The 18,911-nt window shown below is 39.5% G+C and overlaps 1 protein-coding gene across 8 annotated transcripts in view; it reads left to right on the top strand.

Annotated features, from left to right (window-relative positions):
- The window catches only part of APBA1 (amyloid beta precursor protein binding family A member 1), a 123,161-nt gene that overhangs the window by 85,785 nt on the left and 18,465 nt on the right, over nt 1-18,911 (top strand). For 2 of the 8 annotated variants that reach the window (XM_060762220.2, XM_060762221.2), the window contains exons 5-12: nt 3,897-3,950; nt 4,403-4,548; nt 10,348-10,380; nt 12,224-12,310; nt 12,857-12,889; nt 12,980-13,165; nt 14,832-15,011; nt 15,864-16,076. In XM_060762220.2, the coding sequence (XP_060618203.2) occupies nt 3,897-3,950; nt 4,403-4,548; nt 10,348-10,380; nt 12,224-12,310; nt 12,857-12,889; nt 12,980-13,165; nt 14,832-15,011; nt 15,864-16,076 (932 nt within the window). The remainder of the gene's footprint in view (nt 1-3,896; nt 3,951-4,402; nt 4,549-10,347; nt 10,381-12,223; nt 12,311-12,856; nt 12,890-12,979; nt 13,166-14,831; nt 15,012-15,863; nt 16,077-18,911) is intronic. The other 6 variants (XM_060762225.2, XM_060762224.2, XM_060762223.2 and 3 more) reach the window with 6 other exon arrangements.

Genomic DNA, 18,911 nt, shown 5'->3' with positions numbered 1-18,911 from the left:
TTATAAGCCAGATATCACTAGTTCTTCAATAGAGTGGATCATACTACTTGAGGCTATACATGAAAGATGGCATCACTGAATGCTTCTTCATTTAAGAAAAATACCATAAACAGTAATCCTGCCAGTTTTAAGAAAAGTAGAACAACTACCCTTTTCCACCAAAGGAAAGGGGTCTAACTTTGGTCATTCCTTTTGCACCTACCACAGTCCAAGTAAGTTCTTCCTAACTCTCCAGCCCATCCCAGCTAGTACATTCTCTAGGAGTGGAGCTTCTGCTATTATCGTTAGGAATTTTGGTTCCTAATGTAGATAATGAGACAATCCAGATCGGGATTATAACAGGAAAGATAAGAAAAGCCTTCATTCACAATACTGTGATCCTCAAAGAAGAAACAAGACTGCTTTTTAAGGAAGGAAGGAGCATCCAGTCGTTTTATTTCGTTTGAATCATTTTAACTTGACCAGAGGTGGCCCCATGAGACCTTTTAAGCATTGCATGGAGTTCAACCTCTTCTCAGATTAGATTCAGTGAGAAAAAGTTGGGTTGCTGGAAACTTGTTTACACCTTTTTATTGAGTTCGCTGAATATATATTTAATTGCAGTTTGTTCTTTTCAGAGGTTACAGTGGTATCAGCAAGTACCACACGTCCAGTTAATAACTGGAGAGCAGTAGGAGTTTGCTGGTTATGTTTATTTATTTATCATGTCAGAAGCAAATTGAGAGTACAGTTATAATGTATTTAAGAAAACACAAAGAAAGTTTAAAACTTGGCGTTATACTAGATTTCCTTTAACCATTTGGAGTGCTTCTGGTGTTGCTGTGAGAAGGTCCTCCATTGTGCATGTGGCAGGGCTCAGACTTCATTGTTGTAGGTGGCCTGCGGTTTCCTCTTCTCCACACTCGCATGCCATGGACTCCACTTTGTGGCCCCATTTCTTAAGGTTAGCTCTGCATCTCATGGTGCCAGAGTGCAGTGCCTCTGGTGTGAGAGAATCAGCTGTCTACAAAGACATGGCCCAGGAAATGCCCAGATGTGTTATGATCCTGCGGGTAGGCTTCTCTCATGTCCCCCGCTGGCTATGTTGTAGAGCTTGAAGAAGCTGCTTTTTTGAAACCACCATTCCCAGAATCTTTTAGCTAGCCTAGCAATGTAATGGTTTTAAATATAAACCTTACATTTATTTTATTTTAAATTCCTCCATATACTCACTTTGATACAAATACGTCATCGAAGGGATGTGCATTTGCAGGTTTGGGCTTACTGAAATCCAGGCATCCCTGTATGTATAATAAAAAAATATTTTCCAGGTTAAAATCACTAATAGCCTTATTATTGAAATTGACGTGTACTACAAATCAAATATAGGGCATATACCTGGTGCCAGAGATCCAGACTAGCTAACTTGCCTCTGTTGATGTACTAGGTCAAAAGTGGACCGGATATGAAAGCACTTTCAGGCAGGTTTGTTGGTGCATGCTGATACAGTCAGCACCAAAACCAGTAATAATAAATAACAATGTCTGCATGCTTTTTTGTTGTCAACTAAATTCTGTTCAAGCTTAGTATTTTAACAAGTTCTTTGGGCTTTCTAAAGTGTCCTAGATCACTCTCACCTATCAATGAAAAACACTGAAATAACATCAACAGAGTGTGATACCTCATTGGTGTGGAAATGCTAAATCATAACAAGAATTATAGGGAGACTTTTTTTTTTTGCAAAATTTTCAGATTTTGTACAAATTTTTCACCAAAAAGTCCTGAAGCTGAAAAAGCATTGGAAAATGTGCAGAAACTCACCCAGAGGGCATGACGACTTTAGGAACTCTTCATCCTTGCATGCGATTTATCTCTCTAGGTGAGAGATAGTGCTTTTCCTAAGGTCATCTGAGGCCCCTTCTACACTGCTATATAAAATCCAGATTATCTGCTTTAAATTGGATTATATGGCAGTGTAAACTCATATAATCCAGTTCAAAGCAGATAATATGGATTATCTCCTTTGATAATCTGGATTGTATTGCAATGTAGAAGGGGCCTGAGTTTCCTGTCTTAGTGGGGTTTAAATCTACATCTCCCCTCCTACATAAATAACCAATTCTAGAATTCAACATCAAGTTTGCTTAAAATATAATAGTGTCTTATGCAATGTTAGTGAAAATTAAATCATGTTCAGCCTGAAAAACTTACAGCAACCCAAATCATGTTCAGTTTACTGGGATATGCTTCTGTGAAAATTATGTGTTATTGATTATGGTTGTCTTAATTGTGTCACATGGATATAATTGTTTTATCCATGTGCAATTATAGTTTGCTTTTAACATAGTTGCAATCCTGGCTGAACACTAATACTGTTTTAAATTAAAGTTTCATATTTTACTTAGCACATATGGTTTTTTCTTGTATTACTGAAAATTAGTTTCAACATGTAGGTATTAATTTTGTGCAGTTCCTTTGGAGTTCTACATTTTTTTCTGAATAACTTCATCATTTGACAAATAATGCTTTCATAGCAACATGACAGTATTTTTTATGATCCTAGCAACATTGCTAACAGAACCTTGTACAACATGAACCTTCAAAATGTTTTGTACTAAAGTTCTCATCAGATATAGAAGTGGTTAGGGATGATTGAAGATGTAACACAAATGTATATAAGTAAGGTAAATAAATAAATAAATGTAGTGCCCTTTGTATGTGGTCGATATGAGGTGCCATCTTGGGGAAAGCTTGTTTACAATATGAATTGCTTTACAAAAATGTCTGATTCTCACATTTCATTCTGTCTTCAGATGACTTTGAATCTGTAACTGGCTATCCTGAGCTTCATTAAATAAATATATATCAGGTCTTGTTTTTACATTCACCAAATACACTCCAAACTGGCCCTTCCCAATATTCTGTAACACAATTTCATTCTTAAGGATAAATATATTTTCGGTGAAGGAAGATGTGTTGTATTTAGAGCAATGGCACAATCACTGTAGCTTGAGAGGGTCTAAAGGGACCAAATCTGGTCTGATCTTGGATAGGACACAATTCCAGTTGTAGTCATTTGACCATATTTCGAGGGCTTCCTGGCTCATTGAGGATCAGCAGCATACTCCTGATTGGAGTAGGAGCCACCCAGCAAACTAGAGAAAAGGCTAGAGAAATTATTATGGTTTGTTCTGTGAATAATTCTCTGGTTCCTCAGGAGGGGCACAATCCAGAGAGTTTGCTGCCTGCCAGGTTTGCACGTCATAATAAAGAAATAGACAAGTGGTTCTCAACCTGTGGGTCCCCAGGTGTTTGGGCCTACAACTCCCAAAAATCCCAGCCAGTTTACCAGCTGTTAGGGAGTTGAAGGCCAAAATATTGGGGGACCCACAGGTTGAGAACCACTGAAATAGATCAAAGGGTCAATGCATGTGAGAGACATTTGACCATGCACATTAGCATACTTGATCAAGCACAAGCTGTTATTCTCTCAAATCCCATTTTGTTGGCACATCTGAACTCAGGCATTACCAATGCAAGAAGATTGGGCAGGGCTTCCATTGGTTCAGGGTGAAGGTAATTTGAGTCCCACAACTGGCCAGCAGATGATAGTTGCAGTTAAAGTCCAGCTTCTTCAGCTCTGGAAAAGTTAGTTGCATCCTCACCTCAGCTTTCTGCAAGTTGGCTACTGTGCATGCATAAAAAGTAGAATTTGCAGTAATGTGTTAAAAGGCTTAACCAGGCATGGCTTTCTGTCATGGCCCGGACTTTAAAATACTACTTTTTTTTATTAGTAGAATGACGTGTCTATAAACATTGAACCCCCTACTACATTTCTTCCCAACCACTTCCCTAACCCTACATATATCATTTTCTGTTCCTTTTCTTTCCTCACCAACCACTCATTTTAAAAAAAGAAAAGAAAAACAAGCAAGCAACCTGGAATTTGGAAGCAGGAAACCATGTGCAGAGTAAGCTATTATATGGAAATGCATTTAATTTCCTTATTGTACACAGCTCTGATTATTCCACTTGGCATGTTTAGGCTTTTGAGTTAGGTAATTGTGATCAAGTAAATGAAGGGCATTTGTAGGTTGGGTCTGTGTAAGAGCTTTGCACTTTTCTGAAATGGAGAAAGGGGGGAAATCTATTCAGGTTGTTTTGCTTCAGGGTGAACTTTTGTCTTGTCAGAACGAGCAAATGTAAGAGTCAGATTGGATTATCAAGTGCAGTCTCTGCAGCAGAGAGGCAGGTCCTTTTCTGTCTCCTCTAATTGTATCTGAGCTTTCGCAATCATGATGAATTTTAGCCATTCCAAAGCTGCCTTTGCAGCCTTCACAAACTGGCATCAACAATGATATATTTTACTTCTTTCCCATTAGTATCATTATTTGCTCAATAATTCAGTTTTTCTGTACTACAGTTCCTGGACCGTGTGATCCTGAAGATTTAATTGATGGAATCATATTTGCTGCCAATTACCTTGGCTCTACTCAGCTTCTTTCGGACAAAACTCCATCCAAGAATGTGAGAATGATGCAGGCTCAGGAAGCTGTAAGCCGAATCAAGGTGGGGAATTTATCTTTTTATCTCTTGCTATTGATGTTTCAAAGCTGCAGTCGGTGAAAGATGCATGTCTCAATTCCCTTATGCAAGATACTCCAATAATGATTTCGTGATTGGACTCCAAAGCCTTGATAAGTCATCTATTTGTATACAATATGCTGACTTCATTCTCTGTTAGTAGATTTGTACAATTCTGGGAAGTATTAAACATAATCTATAAGGGACATCTTGGGAAATTAATATTTTTGCACTTCTTCTAAACATATCATAGATCATCCAATGCATACAGTGATCTATACGCTCTTCTGTGCTTCAGGCCCATGGTGGAGGGGGTTGATGGTACTGTGATCCAATTGCTTATATAGTCAGTGTCAACATATGCAGTGAGCCTGGACTTATCAGTGGGATCAAGAAAGAGAGAGATATATCAACTAAAAGATTTGAGATGTTTAAAATTATGTATTTTTAGTAGGCACCTGATAAATTCAGAGTTTATAAAACATATAGTCTTACATGGACTTAAACAACTTTTTAGTTTTATTTAGATTATATTTCAGACAATATACTGTGTCCGAGGGAGCATATTTCATGGCGCCTTACAAAATTTCCAAAGGCTAAGCATTTCTTTTATTTATGTTTATTCATCTCACCTACTGATTTGTCCTGTGATTCATAAAGGAAGTAACATGGTCTTAAGAGTTTTCTGCTCGGTATTTCTCTCAAAGGTCCTGAGAGTTGTGGAAGAGCATGTTATCTTTGTATTGGTGCCAGACCTTGACAATAATATATTTGTTGTGTCTGCAGCATAATGATCCCATTGGAAAATGTGGGGCTGTTTATAATTCAAAGCTATTTGGTTGCAGGAGAATCTGTTTTGTATAAGAACCCCTTGCAAATTAATTCTTTTACAATACCGAAACGTATAACCCCTTAGTCATGGCAAGACAGCTGCTGATTGCATCACATCACCTGAAGCAACCAAAGACGAATGTCCCATAATAATATACATTGGGTTAGAAGTTGAGACCAAGGGAGTTGCTCATCATTATATCTAGAATAAGTATTCCAATGAATTTTTGTGGCTCAGTTTGTTTATCTTCATAGATTAATTTAAGTGTATGCATATTCTTACATATGTGGCAGAGAGGCAGAGAGACAGATAAACAGATGGAGCCCCGTTTCCAAGTGCCTCGAATAGGTTTGACACAAGGTAAAATTATGTTTCAGGAGATAGGGAGATGCCTTCAGAAATGGCATTCCTATGTTACGTTCTCGCTTTCTTCTGATGATGTTACCTGGTCCTCTGCCAAGAATAGCACATTATGTTCATGTGTGATTATGCTGTCCACAACTTGACACCAACCCTATTTGCATATTATACATACACATAAAGGGATCAATCTAAACTCAAAGGGCAATGGGATCTTGCTCTTGGCCCATTCCTTATTATTCACAGATTTCCTCAGATGTATTGCTGACATGAATATCGTAAGATTGACTCTGGGAAATCTGTGGTTATCCAGCACTCAGGAAATCCAAGGTATATAGGTTTTCCCTTATCACAGAAACATGGAATTAAACAAGACTGGAAAGTTAATCTAGGTAAGTAGTGCCCAATCTTTGGTCCTCCAGGTGTTTTGGATTGCAGCTCCCTCAGTTCCTAACAGCTGGTAAGATGGCTGGGATTTCTGGGAGTTGAAATCCAAAACAACTGGAGGAACAAAGGCTGGGAACCAATTATCTAGGTCAATCCCTTGGCATGGAGGAATCTAAGGCATGCCTCAGACATTGCCATTCAACTGCTGAGTCCATTGCAGAGTCCATTGCCTCCTGAGACAGTCTATGGCATTGCTGAAAAGGTATTATGACACTTAATGTACAAACCTAACATGTGGGCAGGGATGGGACAGAGAATGCTGTAGTTCTTCATAAGCACAGCCAGCTAAACTGCTAATTAAATCCTGTGGATCCATACCGCATATGTAATACACAAAGAATTAAATGAAACTACATATTGCAGGGAGAGAAAATTAGACTTTTCAGCACCATCACCATGGCTGTCATAGTATGGTCCACATGACAAGATATATCCTATTCAGATATATCTTGTTCCTTGGACAACCATCTTCATCTGCATCATCAGCAAAGCATTCTGCAAAAATTGCAGATGATTTTGAGAAGCTTTTGAGTGTATCTAAAAATACACTTTTGATGATGGCCATGGAATTATGTATGCAATAAAAGGAAATGTTTCATCTTTGAACACTTTTGAACCAGCTTTTAAAGCTGTGAGATGCCAAGGAATTTAAGTAGAAAGTTCCAGTATTTATATTTATTTGAATTTACAGTCTTTTTATGGATGATTTTGGAGCCCAGAATAGAATTAATGCGTGTGTGAAGAAAACCTCACAATAGGATCACCATAAGTCAGAAATAACTTGAAAACATATAACACCTTTTTAAAAAGTAATTTTACTAAGTGTTATTGTCATTACAAGTTAAGTACCCAGGAAATTAGCATTCATAAGCCTCACTGATTTCATTGGAAAAATCAAACACCTATCTAAAACTCTCATTCAGAAATCCAACAAAGTGTCCAACATTGGCAGAAGTTTGGATGGTACCCCATACTGTAATATGTATCTCATTTTAAGCACAAAAAAACCTTCACACATACAAGTATTTTGTGTCTAAGACAATTAATTAACAGAAGTGTCCCCTATCTTTATTTCTATATGACTAAATGCCTTGTCATACCTTAGCTGACCCCCAAGTAAGATGAAAAATATATAAATATCTTGTAGCCCTTTGTTCTGAAATCAAGATAGGTCACATCATTATTTTCTTTGCTGTAGATTCTTCATCAACTATCCTGTAATAGTTTCCAGTGGGAATTGTTGCTGGAATTAGCAGAAGTGATGTGACAGTATTGCTAATTTCAATTAGTTGAGTCCCTATTATCTCAATTCAGATTGCTAGACCTATTGAGTAAAGTGTTGATTAAATAAGTCCCAATCATCCAATGGTTTTAATCTGGTTGTGGCGAATAATTTTCTTCTGCCCTGAGAAATTATTTTCCACAGCCTTTTAAGATACCAGAGAATATTATAAATGTACAAAATTGAGATAAAAGAAAAAATATATTCTGACTCACAGCCTTCTTATCCACTTGAATGGAAGAAACTTTGAACATAAATGTGACTCCTCTCTTGGTGTTTATGAGGAAACATTACTCTATGGGTATGTTATGTAGTAACTGTGTGTGTTTCATAAGCCCTCTGCCCCAAAGTAGTGAATAGGACAGCAATGTCTACATTTAAAACATCGTCATAGAAATATTTGTATCTGTATATATGTCTCTCTATTCCTTTCAAGTCAAGCCTGGTCTTCCTAGAGTTGTGCCTCACCTTTCCCTTAAAAGAGACTCAATGCCCTAAACGGTTCAGGGCCTGCCTATCTTCACAATCACATCTTCCCCTATGAACCAGCATGTACTCTAAGATCCTCTGGGGAGGCTCTCCTCTCACTCCTACCCACCGTCACAAGCACGGTTGGTGGAGACGAGGGAGAGAGCCTTCTTTGTGGTGGCCCCTCGGCTCTGGAACTCTTCCTAGGGAGATCAGACAGGTTCCCACTCTCTCCATTTTCCACAAGGAATTAAAAACTTGGTTGTTCCATTGCACCTTTGACTAGGAGGTTCACTAGAGAATTAGCCCAACCTTATCTAAGCTCCGGCATTTTAGTTGGCCCCTTTCCTGTACCTATGACACTTTAGTGGCCAAGGGCATTATCCTGGCAACCTAGACTTCTGACTATTGCACTTTCCCAAGGCTCCACCAAGGAATCATTGCACTTACACTGAGCCCAAACACAGTTTCAGATTGACCATCCTGGGTATTGTTTTTATGATGTTGATTTTAATGTTTTTATTATTTGTATTGTCGAAGGCTTTCATGGCTGGAATCACTAGGTTCTTGTGGGTTTTTTCGGGCTATAGGGCCATGTTCTAGAGGCATTTCTCCTGACGTTTTTATTATTTGTTTGTTATTTATTGTTTTTACTGTGTTTGTTTTACTTGTAATCCTTGGGCTTGTCCCTCTATAAGCCGCCCCAAATCCCTTCAGGGAGATGGAGGCAGGGTATAAAAATAAAGTTATTAGTATTATATATTAGCTCCTAATAATTTTTTGCTACATAAATAAAATGGTTGTTTTGAAGTGTAGCTTAATCAAGTAAATAAATGTTTTGACTGAGGTTTCACTGACTTGATGGGCAAGGAACTGAAAATAGCTAACTCATTTGCTGTGCTGTATTTTTATTAAAGATGTCCATGTCTCAACCTGCCATAGCATATTAGGATTTGAATTCTGTATGCCTTCTACTATCGTATCTTAATCCCACAAACAATTTAATACATTGACTTGAGTAAGAGTTAGCATTTCATTTGGGGTTTTGAGTTGTAACAATCTCATTTAGAAAATGGTCCCTCGGATGCCATTTAAAGACCTATGTTCTGGTTTTAAGTAAGGATTGGTGCTGTGTGCATTGTTTCAGCTGATGCTTTTGTGTGGTAGAAAGCTAAACACGAGCTCTTGTATGTAAAAACCTCTCTTTTGTTTAGCTCTGGTACCTGCTAGTGATTTAGACTAAACAGCTAGATTCAAAGACAGCTGGATTGAAAGACAGTTGTCCACAGTCATGCACGCCACCATCTTCCATATGGATTAGTTCTGCAGCTTTGTAGAGATAGTAATGCTTTGAGATTCTCCTTGCCATGGGAAGAGGATCTATAAGGCAAACCACCTGGCTGAGGATGTTTCAGGAAGCCTCCTAAGAAATAAGAGTTAATTATTTCTACATACCAAGCTTAGGATAGGATGATTAAGAATTGTGTTAAAGCATTAGGACTCTTCCTCTTCTCTTCCTCTGAATTAACTGAAGGCTTTCATGGCTGGAATCACTGGGTTGTTGTAGGTTTTTTGGGCTATATGGCCATGTTCTAGAAGCATTCTCTCCTGACATTTTACCTGCATCTATAGCAAGCAACCTCAGAACTCGCAACCTCTGAGGATGCTTGCCATAGATGCAGGCGAAACATCAGGACAGAATGCTTCTAGAACATGTCCATATAATCTGAAAAACCTACAACAACCCAATTAACTGATGGTTTAGTACTGCAAAAGTGTAGCAAGATCCTAAAATAACAATTTGTGACCTTCCGGAGATTGTTGAGTAGCCACTTTCTTCACCCCTGGCCAAGTGGATAGTTTCAGTGGTAAAAGATACCAGGAGATGTATTACAATAGCAGCTGGAGACCACAATTAGCGCATGCTTACTTCTGTAGAATAATCTTTCTCCTGATAGCAGAATCACCATTAAACTCAAGGTAGTTTTTAAAATACCATATTTCTTCAATTGTAAGACACCATTGATTGTAAGACACACCGTAATTTCAGTAACGCAACCACTAGCAAAAATACATAGGATACACTTAACAATTCTAAGACGCACCCCATTTTTAGAGATGTATCTATAGGAAAAAAGTGCATCTTAGAAATTAAGAAATACAATACTCATAAATGGGCGAAATGTTTTCCTTTTTTGTATGTGTGTCTCAGTCTTTATGTCTACATGGGCTTCCCTTATCAAGCATAATCTAATGTGTGGCCTTGTAAAAAGAGCTAAAATTTGACTAGGTGACAGTCACAGTCTCGGATGACATAGTATCCCTGCTTGATTTGGAGTCTCTGCAAGTTCTTCTCTAACTATTCTCCTGTCTCTGTTTGTTACATGCTAAGCAGATGGCCCAGAAATTAGCCAAAAGCAGAAAGAAGGTGCAGTACAACCTCATCAGCTTGATGTTTTGCCTGTTTTTGTTGTTTTTCTTTTATGTTTTTTCCCTCATTTCTTACTTTTGCTTTTCACATTTTTTGAAAACTTTTCTGTATCCAGCAAGCTTTTTCTTCAAATTTGTTTGAACCGTCATATAAATTGACACTTCAGATAACCAGTTTGCTCTTCTTTGTTACATATCATTAGCCATTCCATGTTAGAATGATAGCAGGATAATTATTAGATTCAACCAAAAATAATTAGCAAGATGTTCCTAGAAGTATCTTTCAAATATAGAGCTAATGGGTAAGGCTTTTTGTCATATGGTATATTTTACAAAGTCAATTTATTTTCTCTATTTTTTTGGTTAAGATGTTGTTTCATTTGATCTATGAAGGTTTCAGATTGCTGGATGCAAAAAAAGTGTAATTGTATGAACAAAATTGAAGCCTAAGGTGCTAACTGCATAGATATCTGGGATTTAACCTGAATTTGAGGTGCTTCATTTCAAAGGGTTTTGGACAAAATGGGCTTATAGATCAGGTCTGTACAACTTGCTGCCCTACAGGTGTTTTGGACTTCAGTTCCCAGAATTCCTGACTACTGGACAAACTGGCTGGGGCTTCTGAGAGTTGGAATCCCAAACATCTGGAAGGCCACAGGTTTTGTAGGCCCATTATAGATGTTGAATATCAGATTAAATCAGTGGTTCTGAACCTGTGGGTCCCCAGGTGTTTTGGCCTACAATTCTCAGAAATCTCAGAAATCCTAACCAACTGTTAGAATTTCTAGGAGTTGGAGGCCAAAACATCTGGGGACCCACAGGTTCAGAACCACTGGATTAAATGCTGTTGTACTTCTGTCGTCTGACAATAGTGACCTTCAATCCAGAATTGCATTATTGTCTTATTTCTTTCCAATGATTGAACTGTTTTCAGGTGTGGAGGGAAGGGCTGGTATGTCGGTTTTGCTGTCCTTTGTCTGAACCATCCCACCAAAATCTATCCTTAAATTGTTCATACTGAAATAAGTTAATGCAAAGGAGTGCTTTTCAGAGGACATGGGTGAAAAGGATGGGTTTTCACAGATGCAGTGATGGGACTTCCTTTGTATGACAATCCTTCTCCTTGGGGAATGAATGGTCGACACATATGTATATTTTATTTTCTTCTTCCCAGAGTAGCAAGGACGCCCTTTGAAATTTATCTAGTCTTTCTGTTACTCTGCTAACCAGGGAAGTGAATTTTGTTCCTCTGTCCTACTGTAGGCTCCACTTCCTTAAAAATGTACTTTTCCATATCAGTCATTTCCACGTCCCACATCAAGCCCCCGTGCTTTCCTTTAAAAGAAAACTATTGTTCTGGGGAGCCTTCTTGAGGTTCTCGTTGAGGAAAAGCATCCAAATGAGTGGAATCTGGAGATGATTAAAATAGTCAGCCGTGCAGGTTGTATGTTGCCCATTCCACCTTGAAAGAAGAGATGGGCAACATACAGCTTTCATGGTCTGGTAGCCTGGATACACAGTCCTTCTTGCTGAGAAGTAAAAAAAGCTTCACTTTCATACTGGGGAAAAATATTTTTCATGAACAGGTATAATGGACAAGGAATGGGTTTCACTGTTTTGTGTGATCCTCATGGTGCTAATTCCCATTTCAGTCCCGTGTATGGCTTCCATACCTTGCTGCTTATCATAACTTCTGAAATCTAATAATACATTTTGCATTGCTCACCTGGCGACTGCGTCTTAATGCTTTTTAAAATTTGTGACCTAACACCCCTGTGTAACTTAAAGCTTCTCTTACCCCCACCCCCCACAACATTAATTACAACTGACTTTAATTGCAGGCCCCTGAAGGTGAATCTCAACCCATGACAGAAGTCGACCTTTTCATCTCAACACAAAGGATAAAAGTGCTGAATGCTGACACTCAGGTCAGTTTGAGTCTGTATCTGCATTTGTGTAAATAATATCAACCCCTTTACTGGAATTGAATGATGCCATTATATAAGTGACTTAACCCAAACCTGTTTATTTACATTTGTATCTTGCTCGTATAAGGTAACCTTTTCCAGATGATTTGTCTAACTATTCCCAAATGACACCATCAGTATTGGTTTACTTTTTTATCTTCCTCTTATCCACATCAAAAACCTTTTTTTACAGTTTTAAGACTAACTTATTTTTTAATTGCTTGTTACTGAAAAGCAAGGATGAATAATGCTAACAAATGCTGGGTTAAGGAGAAATAAACTGCTAAATTTGTTCACAACTTTTAGTTCTTTCATTTTAAATATGCATGTGCTTCCTTATTGGAAAGTAATAACAAAGTTAATATAGTTAGAAACATATTTCAGATGTATTTGGTTGACAAACTAATATACTCCGATGCTCTGCAAAGAGACCAGTAACCATGATCTCGTACTGCCAGAATTCACAGTGTGGCAGGTGGGAACTTCTACTCTTCTTTGCTTTTGTAGGAGGTGATGAAAATTCCCTTTAATTTGGAAAACGTAAGTCTTTGTGTGTACTGAATGCTAATGTTCTTAAATTGTTGGGTATCAATGGCAATGAATGTTAACGGGAGGGTTTGTCTTCTCTAGGAAACTATGATGGACCACCCTCTGAGGACCATTTCCTACATTGCAGACATTGGGAATATAGTCGTATTGATGGCTCGCAGGCGAATGCCAAGATCTAATTCCCAAGATAACGTGGAGGCATCTCATCCCTCTCAGGATGGGAAGAGGCAGTACAAAATGATCTGCCATGTCTTTGAATCTGAGGATGTAAGGATGTTTTATTGTTTCTGCATTCAAATTGAGCATAGAGTTGTCCTAAAAGCAGGAATATTTGATGCAGCTGCTAAGCTGTGAAGTTTTAAAAGTGGACTAACTTACACTGAGCCCAATATGAGAGGCAACAATCCTTTGGTTAGGTAGAGTGGTGAGTCTAAACCTCTCATGATTTGTGGTACCCTATATTTCATATATTCCAACTAGCAGAGACAAGAGAAGCAAGTTGACAACTCAGTCATGGGTATACACATGAAGAAACAATTAGATAGAAAGTGTTGAAATACCTCATTGGATGCTGTTTTGCCTCATGTTTTAGAGTCAAGTTTTGTTGAGTGAGCTTAGATTGGAGCTTTCCAAACTGTATGTTGCAACACCTTAGTGTGTCGTTACAGTGAATATGTGTCACGCAAATGTAATGAAAAATAATTTTAAAAACTTGAGAATATATGTTATTATCTTATAAATCATATCTTTTCTTGAGATATATTGTGTCGTTATTACAGTTTATGTTTCCATATCTCTTATAAGGTTTGGCTTCACCTCCGGCTTGCTAGTAAAACTTAAAGTACTGTGTCGTGAAATAATGCATTTCTAAAAAGTGTGTCGCCAACATGAAATGTTTGGAAAGCTCTAGGCCAAATCATCCAAGGTGAAAGGTCAACATGGGTTATGGAAATTTGTTGATTTTGCTGGATTGTTTTTTCCTGTGTCAGGAGCAACTTGAGAAACTGCAAGTTGTTTCTGGTGTGAGAGTATTGACCGTATGCAAGGACGTTGCCAGGGGATGCCCTGATGTTTTGATATTTTCCATCCTGTGGGAGATTTCTCTCATGTCCCCATATGGGAAGCTAGAGCTGAGACAGGAACTCACCCCTCTCACCGGATTCGAATCGCCAACCTGTCAGTCAGCAGTCCTGCCGGCACAAGAGTTTATGCCAGTTGTTCTCAACCTGTGGGTCCCCAGGTATTTTAACCTACAACTCCCAGAAATCCCAGCCAGTTTACCAGCTGTTAGGATTTCTGGGAGTTGAAGGCCAAAACATATGGGGACCCACAGGTTGAGAACAGGTTTAACCCATGGAGCCACTGGGGGCTTCATCTTGCTATGAACTAAATAAACCAATCTAGTTTAGGCATGGGCAAACTTCAGCCTTCCAGGTGTTTTGGACTTCAACTCCCATAATTCCTAACAGCCTACTGGCTGTTAGCAATTGTGAGAATTGAAGTCCAAAACTCCTGGAGGGCCAAAGTTTGCCCATGCCTGGTCTAATTGAAAAAAGCCTCTCCTCGACATAGAATGACCAGAAGGGGTTACTGAAAAATGCTCCCTTTTTGTGGAAGTTATGCAGATCCTGGTGTAGAACTAAAGCCTCAGCAAAAGAGATCTATTTGGGATCTATAACATTTCTGAGATCTCTTCCCTTGGTGGCTTTTAGTGCATTGTGGGACTCAGCAACCTTTGTTGAAATGAATCACTTCATCATACGACAGCCATGCTGTACCATTCTGTGGTTGTACCTCCATCCTCCACGGATGACTGGTTTCAGAAGGACTTGCCCACTGAAGGACATGATGCAGCCCTTTCGGGCTTCCACTTAACTAATTTGGTGCATCTGAATTTGTTCCTCTTTCCTTCCATGTTTGGCAACCTCTATAGGCCCAGCTAATTGCACAGTCCATAGGGCAGGCTTTCAGTGTAGCCTACCAGGAATTCCTGAGGGCCAACGGGATAAATCCAGAAGATCTGAGCCAGAAGGAATACAGCGACCTGCTGAACACCCAGGACATGTACAATGATGACCTGATCCACTTCTCCAAGTCCGAAAACTGCAAAGACGTATGTCCCCATTTTAAACACAATATTGTTGACTTGCCTGACATCTTCCCCAAGCAACCTGGTGCTAGAAACAATCATGCAGCCAATAGCATTACTCATGAATTGTTTCCATACAAACAAACAGAATGTTGAGCCTCTAGGACAGGCATGAGCAAACTTTGGCCCTCCAGGTGTTTTAGACATCAACTCTTACAATTCCTAACAGCCTGTTAGGAATTGTGGGAGTTGAGGTCTAAAACACTTGGAGGGGTGAAATTTGCCCATGTCTGATCTAGAGTTACCAAAAGCAATATTTTTTCCTCCCTTCCATTTTTTTTAAAAAAAGAAGGGACTGATCAGACTAAAGGTATGGTCACTGAATTGATTACCATATGCTATGTACTGTGTTAAAGAAACAGCTTTCAAATATTTGGCATGCTACACATGAATGCAGTGCGACTTAAGAACATAAACTGTAAATGCAATCAGCAGCTTCATTTCTATTGATATAACAAGGTTTTCAAGAAAGTTTGTGAATTTTTAAAAAATAAAACCATATATTTACAGCTGGTTTCTTAGGTAAAATGCTAAATTCTACATTTAAGAGAAATAATCTTACAAAAATTGCAGTTTGGGGGCATTTCAATGCACAGTAATAATGCCCCCGTGTTTCCTTACTTTATTCCACTCCATTATTGTACACATAATAATTGTGTACTCTCTTTTTCAATCAAATATCTTTTCAAATGTCTTCATTATTACAGGAGAAAGAGGCAAAAATATTGTGGTAGGGAAAGCAGCAGTTTCCGTATCCTGCATTTCATAAATAAAAATGACTTCCGTTCCCATATTTTTTTGTTTCTCTCAATTCAGGTTTTCATTGAGAAGCAAAAGGGGGAAATTCTGGGTGTAGTGATTGTAGAGTCTGGATGGGGATCCATCTTGCCGACAGTTATCATTGCCAATATGATGCACGGAGGACCTGCCGAGAAATCTGGAAAGCTGAACATAGGAGACCAGATCATGTCAATCAATGGGACCAGTTTGGTTGGCTTACCACTCTCTACATGCCAGAGTATCATAAAGGTATTGAAAATGCATTCAATTTAATACATCCTAGGTTTACATGCACCAGCAAAGAGGGATGATCTAGTTCAGGCATGGGCAAACTTTGGCTTTCCATTTGTTTTGCATTTCAACTTCATAACTCCTACCAGTTGTTGTTATTCTGTTTATTTATACCCTGCTATAACTCCCGAAGGAGACTCAAAGCAACTTAACATAAAAGCATCAGCATAATAATTTAAAAATATACAAGTATATGAACATTAAAACAGGATTAAATATAACCAGTATTTTAAAATTCCCAGTTAAAAATCCATTAAACACATTCAAAGTTAAAAACCACAGCACCCCCTTCATTGATATTAAACACCTTCAACTTTAAAAGCCTATCTGGAAAAAAAAAGGTTTTGGTCTGCCACCAGAAGGACAGCAGAGAGGGGGCCATCCAGGCTTCCCTGGGCAGGGAGTTCTAGAGTCTCAGGGCAGCCACTGAGAAGGAAGGCCTGCTTTCTTGTTCCCACCAACTGAGCTTGAGATGGAGGTGACACCGAGAGAAGGGCCTCTCTTGAACATCTCAGTTCTCAGACAGGTTTGTACAAAGGGATGCAGTTGGCAAAATAGCCTGTATCTGAACCGTCTAGGGCTTTAAAGATCATAATCACTACCTTGAATTGTGCCCAGGAACAGATTGGCAGCCAGCGGAGCTGCTGACACAGGAGGTTGTCCGCTCCGTGTAGCCAGCCCCAGTGAGCAACCTGACTGCAGCTCTTTGGACCAGCTGAAGTTTCCAAGCAGTCTTCAGAGGCAGCCCCATGTAGAGTGCATGTACCAGATGGGATGTAACTAAAGCGTGTACCGGTATGACCAGATCGGGCTTCCCAAGGAATGGGCACAGTTGGCGCACAAGTTTTAATTGTGCAAAGGGCCTCCTGCCTGCCACCAGTACCTGGGCCCCCAAACTGCAAACCTTCAGGGGGAGTGCAACCCATCCAGCACAGGCTGAGTCCCTATTTCCTGGTCTGCTTTCCAACTGACCAGGAGTACCTCTGTTGTCTCAGGATTAAGTTTCAATTTGTTGGCCCATGTCCTGACCATTACTGATGACAATGAACAGCTTCTTTGGCATTAGTTGGAAAGGAGTAGTAGAGCTGGGTGTCATCCACATATAGGTGGCACCATACTCCAAAACTCCGGATGACCTTTCCCAGTGGTTTCATGTATATGTTAAACAGCATGGGGGACAAAATGGAACCCTGAGGAACCCCACTGGTCAACAGCTGGGGGTTTGAACAGGAGTGCCCCCCAGCACCACCTTATGGGAAGGATCTCCAGGAAGGACCAGAGCCACTGTAAGGCAGTTCCTCCCAATCCCATCCTGGTAAGATAACCCAGAAGGGTACCATGGTCAGTGGTATCAAAAGCCACTGAGAGATCCAGGAAAATCAACAAGGACACCCCCCCCCCCCCCAATCTAGCTCTCTTCATAGGCCATCCAGCAAAGCGACCAAAGCTGTCTCTGTTCCATAGCCAGGCCTAAAACCAGATTGAAATGGCTCTAGATCATTGGTTATCAACCTGTGGGTCCCCAAATGTTTTGGTCTTTAACTCTCAGAAATCCTAATAGCTGGTAAACTGGCTGGGATTTTTGGGAGTTGCAGGCCAAACACCTGGGGACCCACAGGTTGAGAACCACTGATCTAGATAATCTGTTTCATCCAGAAAACCTGGAGTTGGGAGGCCACCACACACTCCAGAATCTTGCTCAGAAATGGAAGGTTGGACATGGGCCGATAGTTGTCCATTACAGTGGGGTTCATGGATGACTTTATAAATATAGGCCTACAACTGCCTCCTTTAGGCAAGTTGGAACTTTGTCTTGTTTTCCAAGGAGGCATTGACTACGCTCTTCACCCACTCTGCCAGTCTCCCTCTGGCCTGTTTGATCAGCCACAATGGGCAAGGATCTAGAATACACGTGGTAGTTCTCATTTCTCCAAGGATCCTTTCTACATCCTCAGGCTGCACAAATTGTTGGGAATTGTGGGATTTGAAGTCCAAAACACCTTGAGGGCTGAAGTTTGCATATGCCTGATCTAGTTTGTTAGAGAGGTGATGCTTGAAGCTGGAAGTACATTTCCAGCTCTGTGTGTGTCTTTTTGCCCATCGTACTGTATTGTAGCTTATTTGCTTACAATTCCTATACAGTGGAATGCCCTGTTCCAGTCTTATTAAATCAACAGCCATTATTCTGTGATTGGGCTTATATTTCTCAATTTTATCACAGTTTGCTATTCCACTGTTCCTTCTCTCCTAATTCCTACTGATTACTTTTCCTCAGAGAACTGTGCTTCTCTCATGTTGCTATAGAGACACCACGATGTCTCCAATTCAGAGCCCTGCTTTTTCTGCAAAATCTTTCAGATGTCATTGTTCTTTTGCCTAAAAGATTATTTCCAACCCATAGATTGTCACTCTGAAATGCAAACTTAATGGACGTTTTGCATGTCTACTTCTAAACTGTATATTGTGGTGATATATGGGCTACAGCTTGAAAGCTAGATTGTGTTATATTGAATATGGTGGTTGCTAAGGGTAGCTGTTTTGGTGTGAAATGAGACAGTATAGTAAATCATTGCAACAGTAGTCTTAGCTTTCTTTGTTGGTCATTTAGCAGTTAGGCCTATTATCTTTGCTGGGGGAAAACCAGATTCTATTGGTTTTTCTGATTACTCTGTGGTGTTTGCTGCCATCTCCATGGGGTCCCTCCAGATTGCCTATCTGAGTTAGAGGACTAATGTATCCATTGTGTCTTTTCTTGAATCGAGATGATCTTGTTAGTATTGAGCATCTTCTAAC

The sequence above is a fragment of the Anolis sagrei genome, chromosome 2 (genome assembly GCF_037176765.1).
Source record: "Anolis sagrei isolate rAnoSag1 chromosome 2, rAnoSag1.mat, whole genome shotgun sequence".
Lineage (NCBI taxonomy): Eukaryota > Metazoa > Chordata > Lepidosauria > Squamata > Dactyloidae > Anolis > Anolis sagrei.
This window is presented reverse-complemented; position numbering and strand designations above follow the sequence as displayed.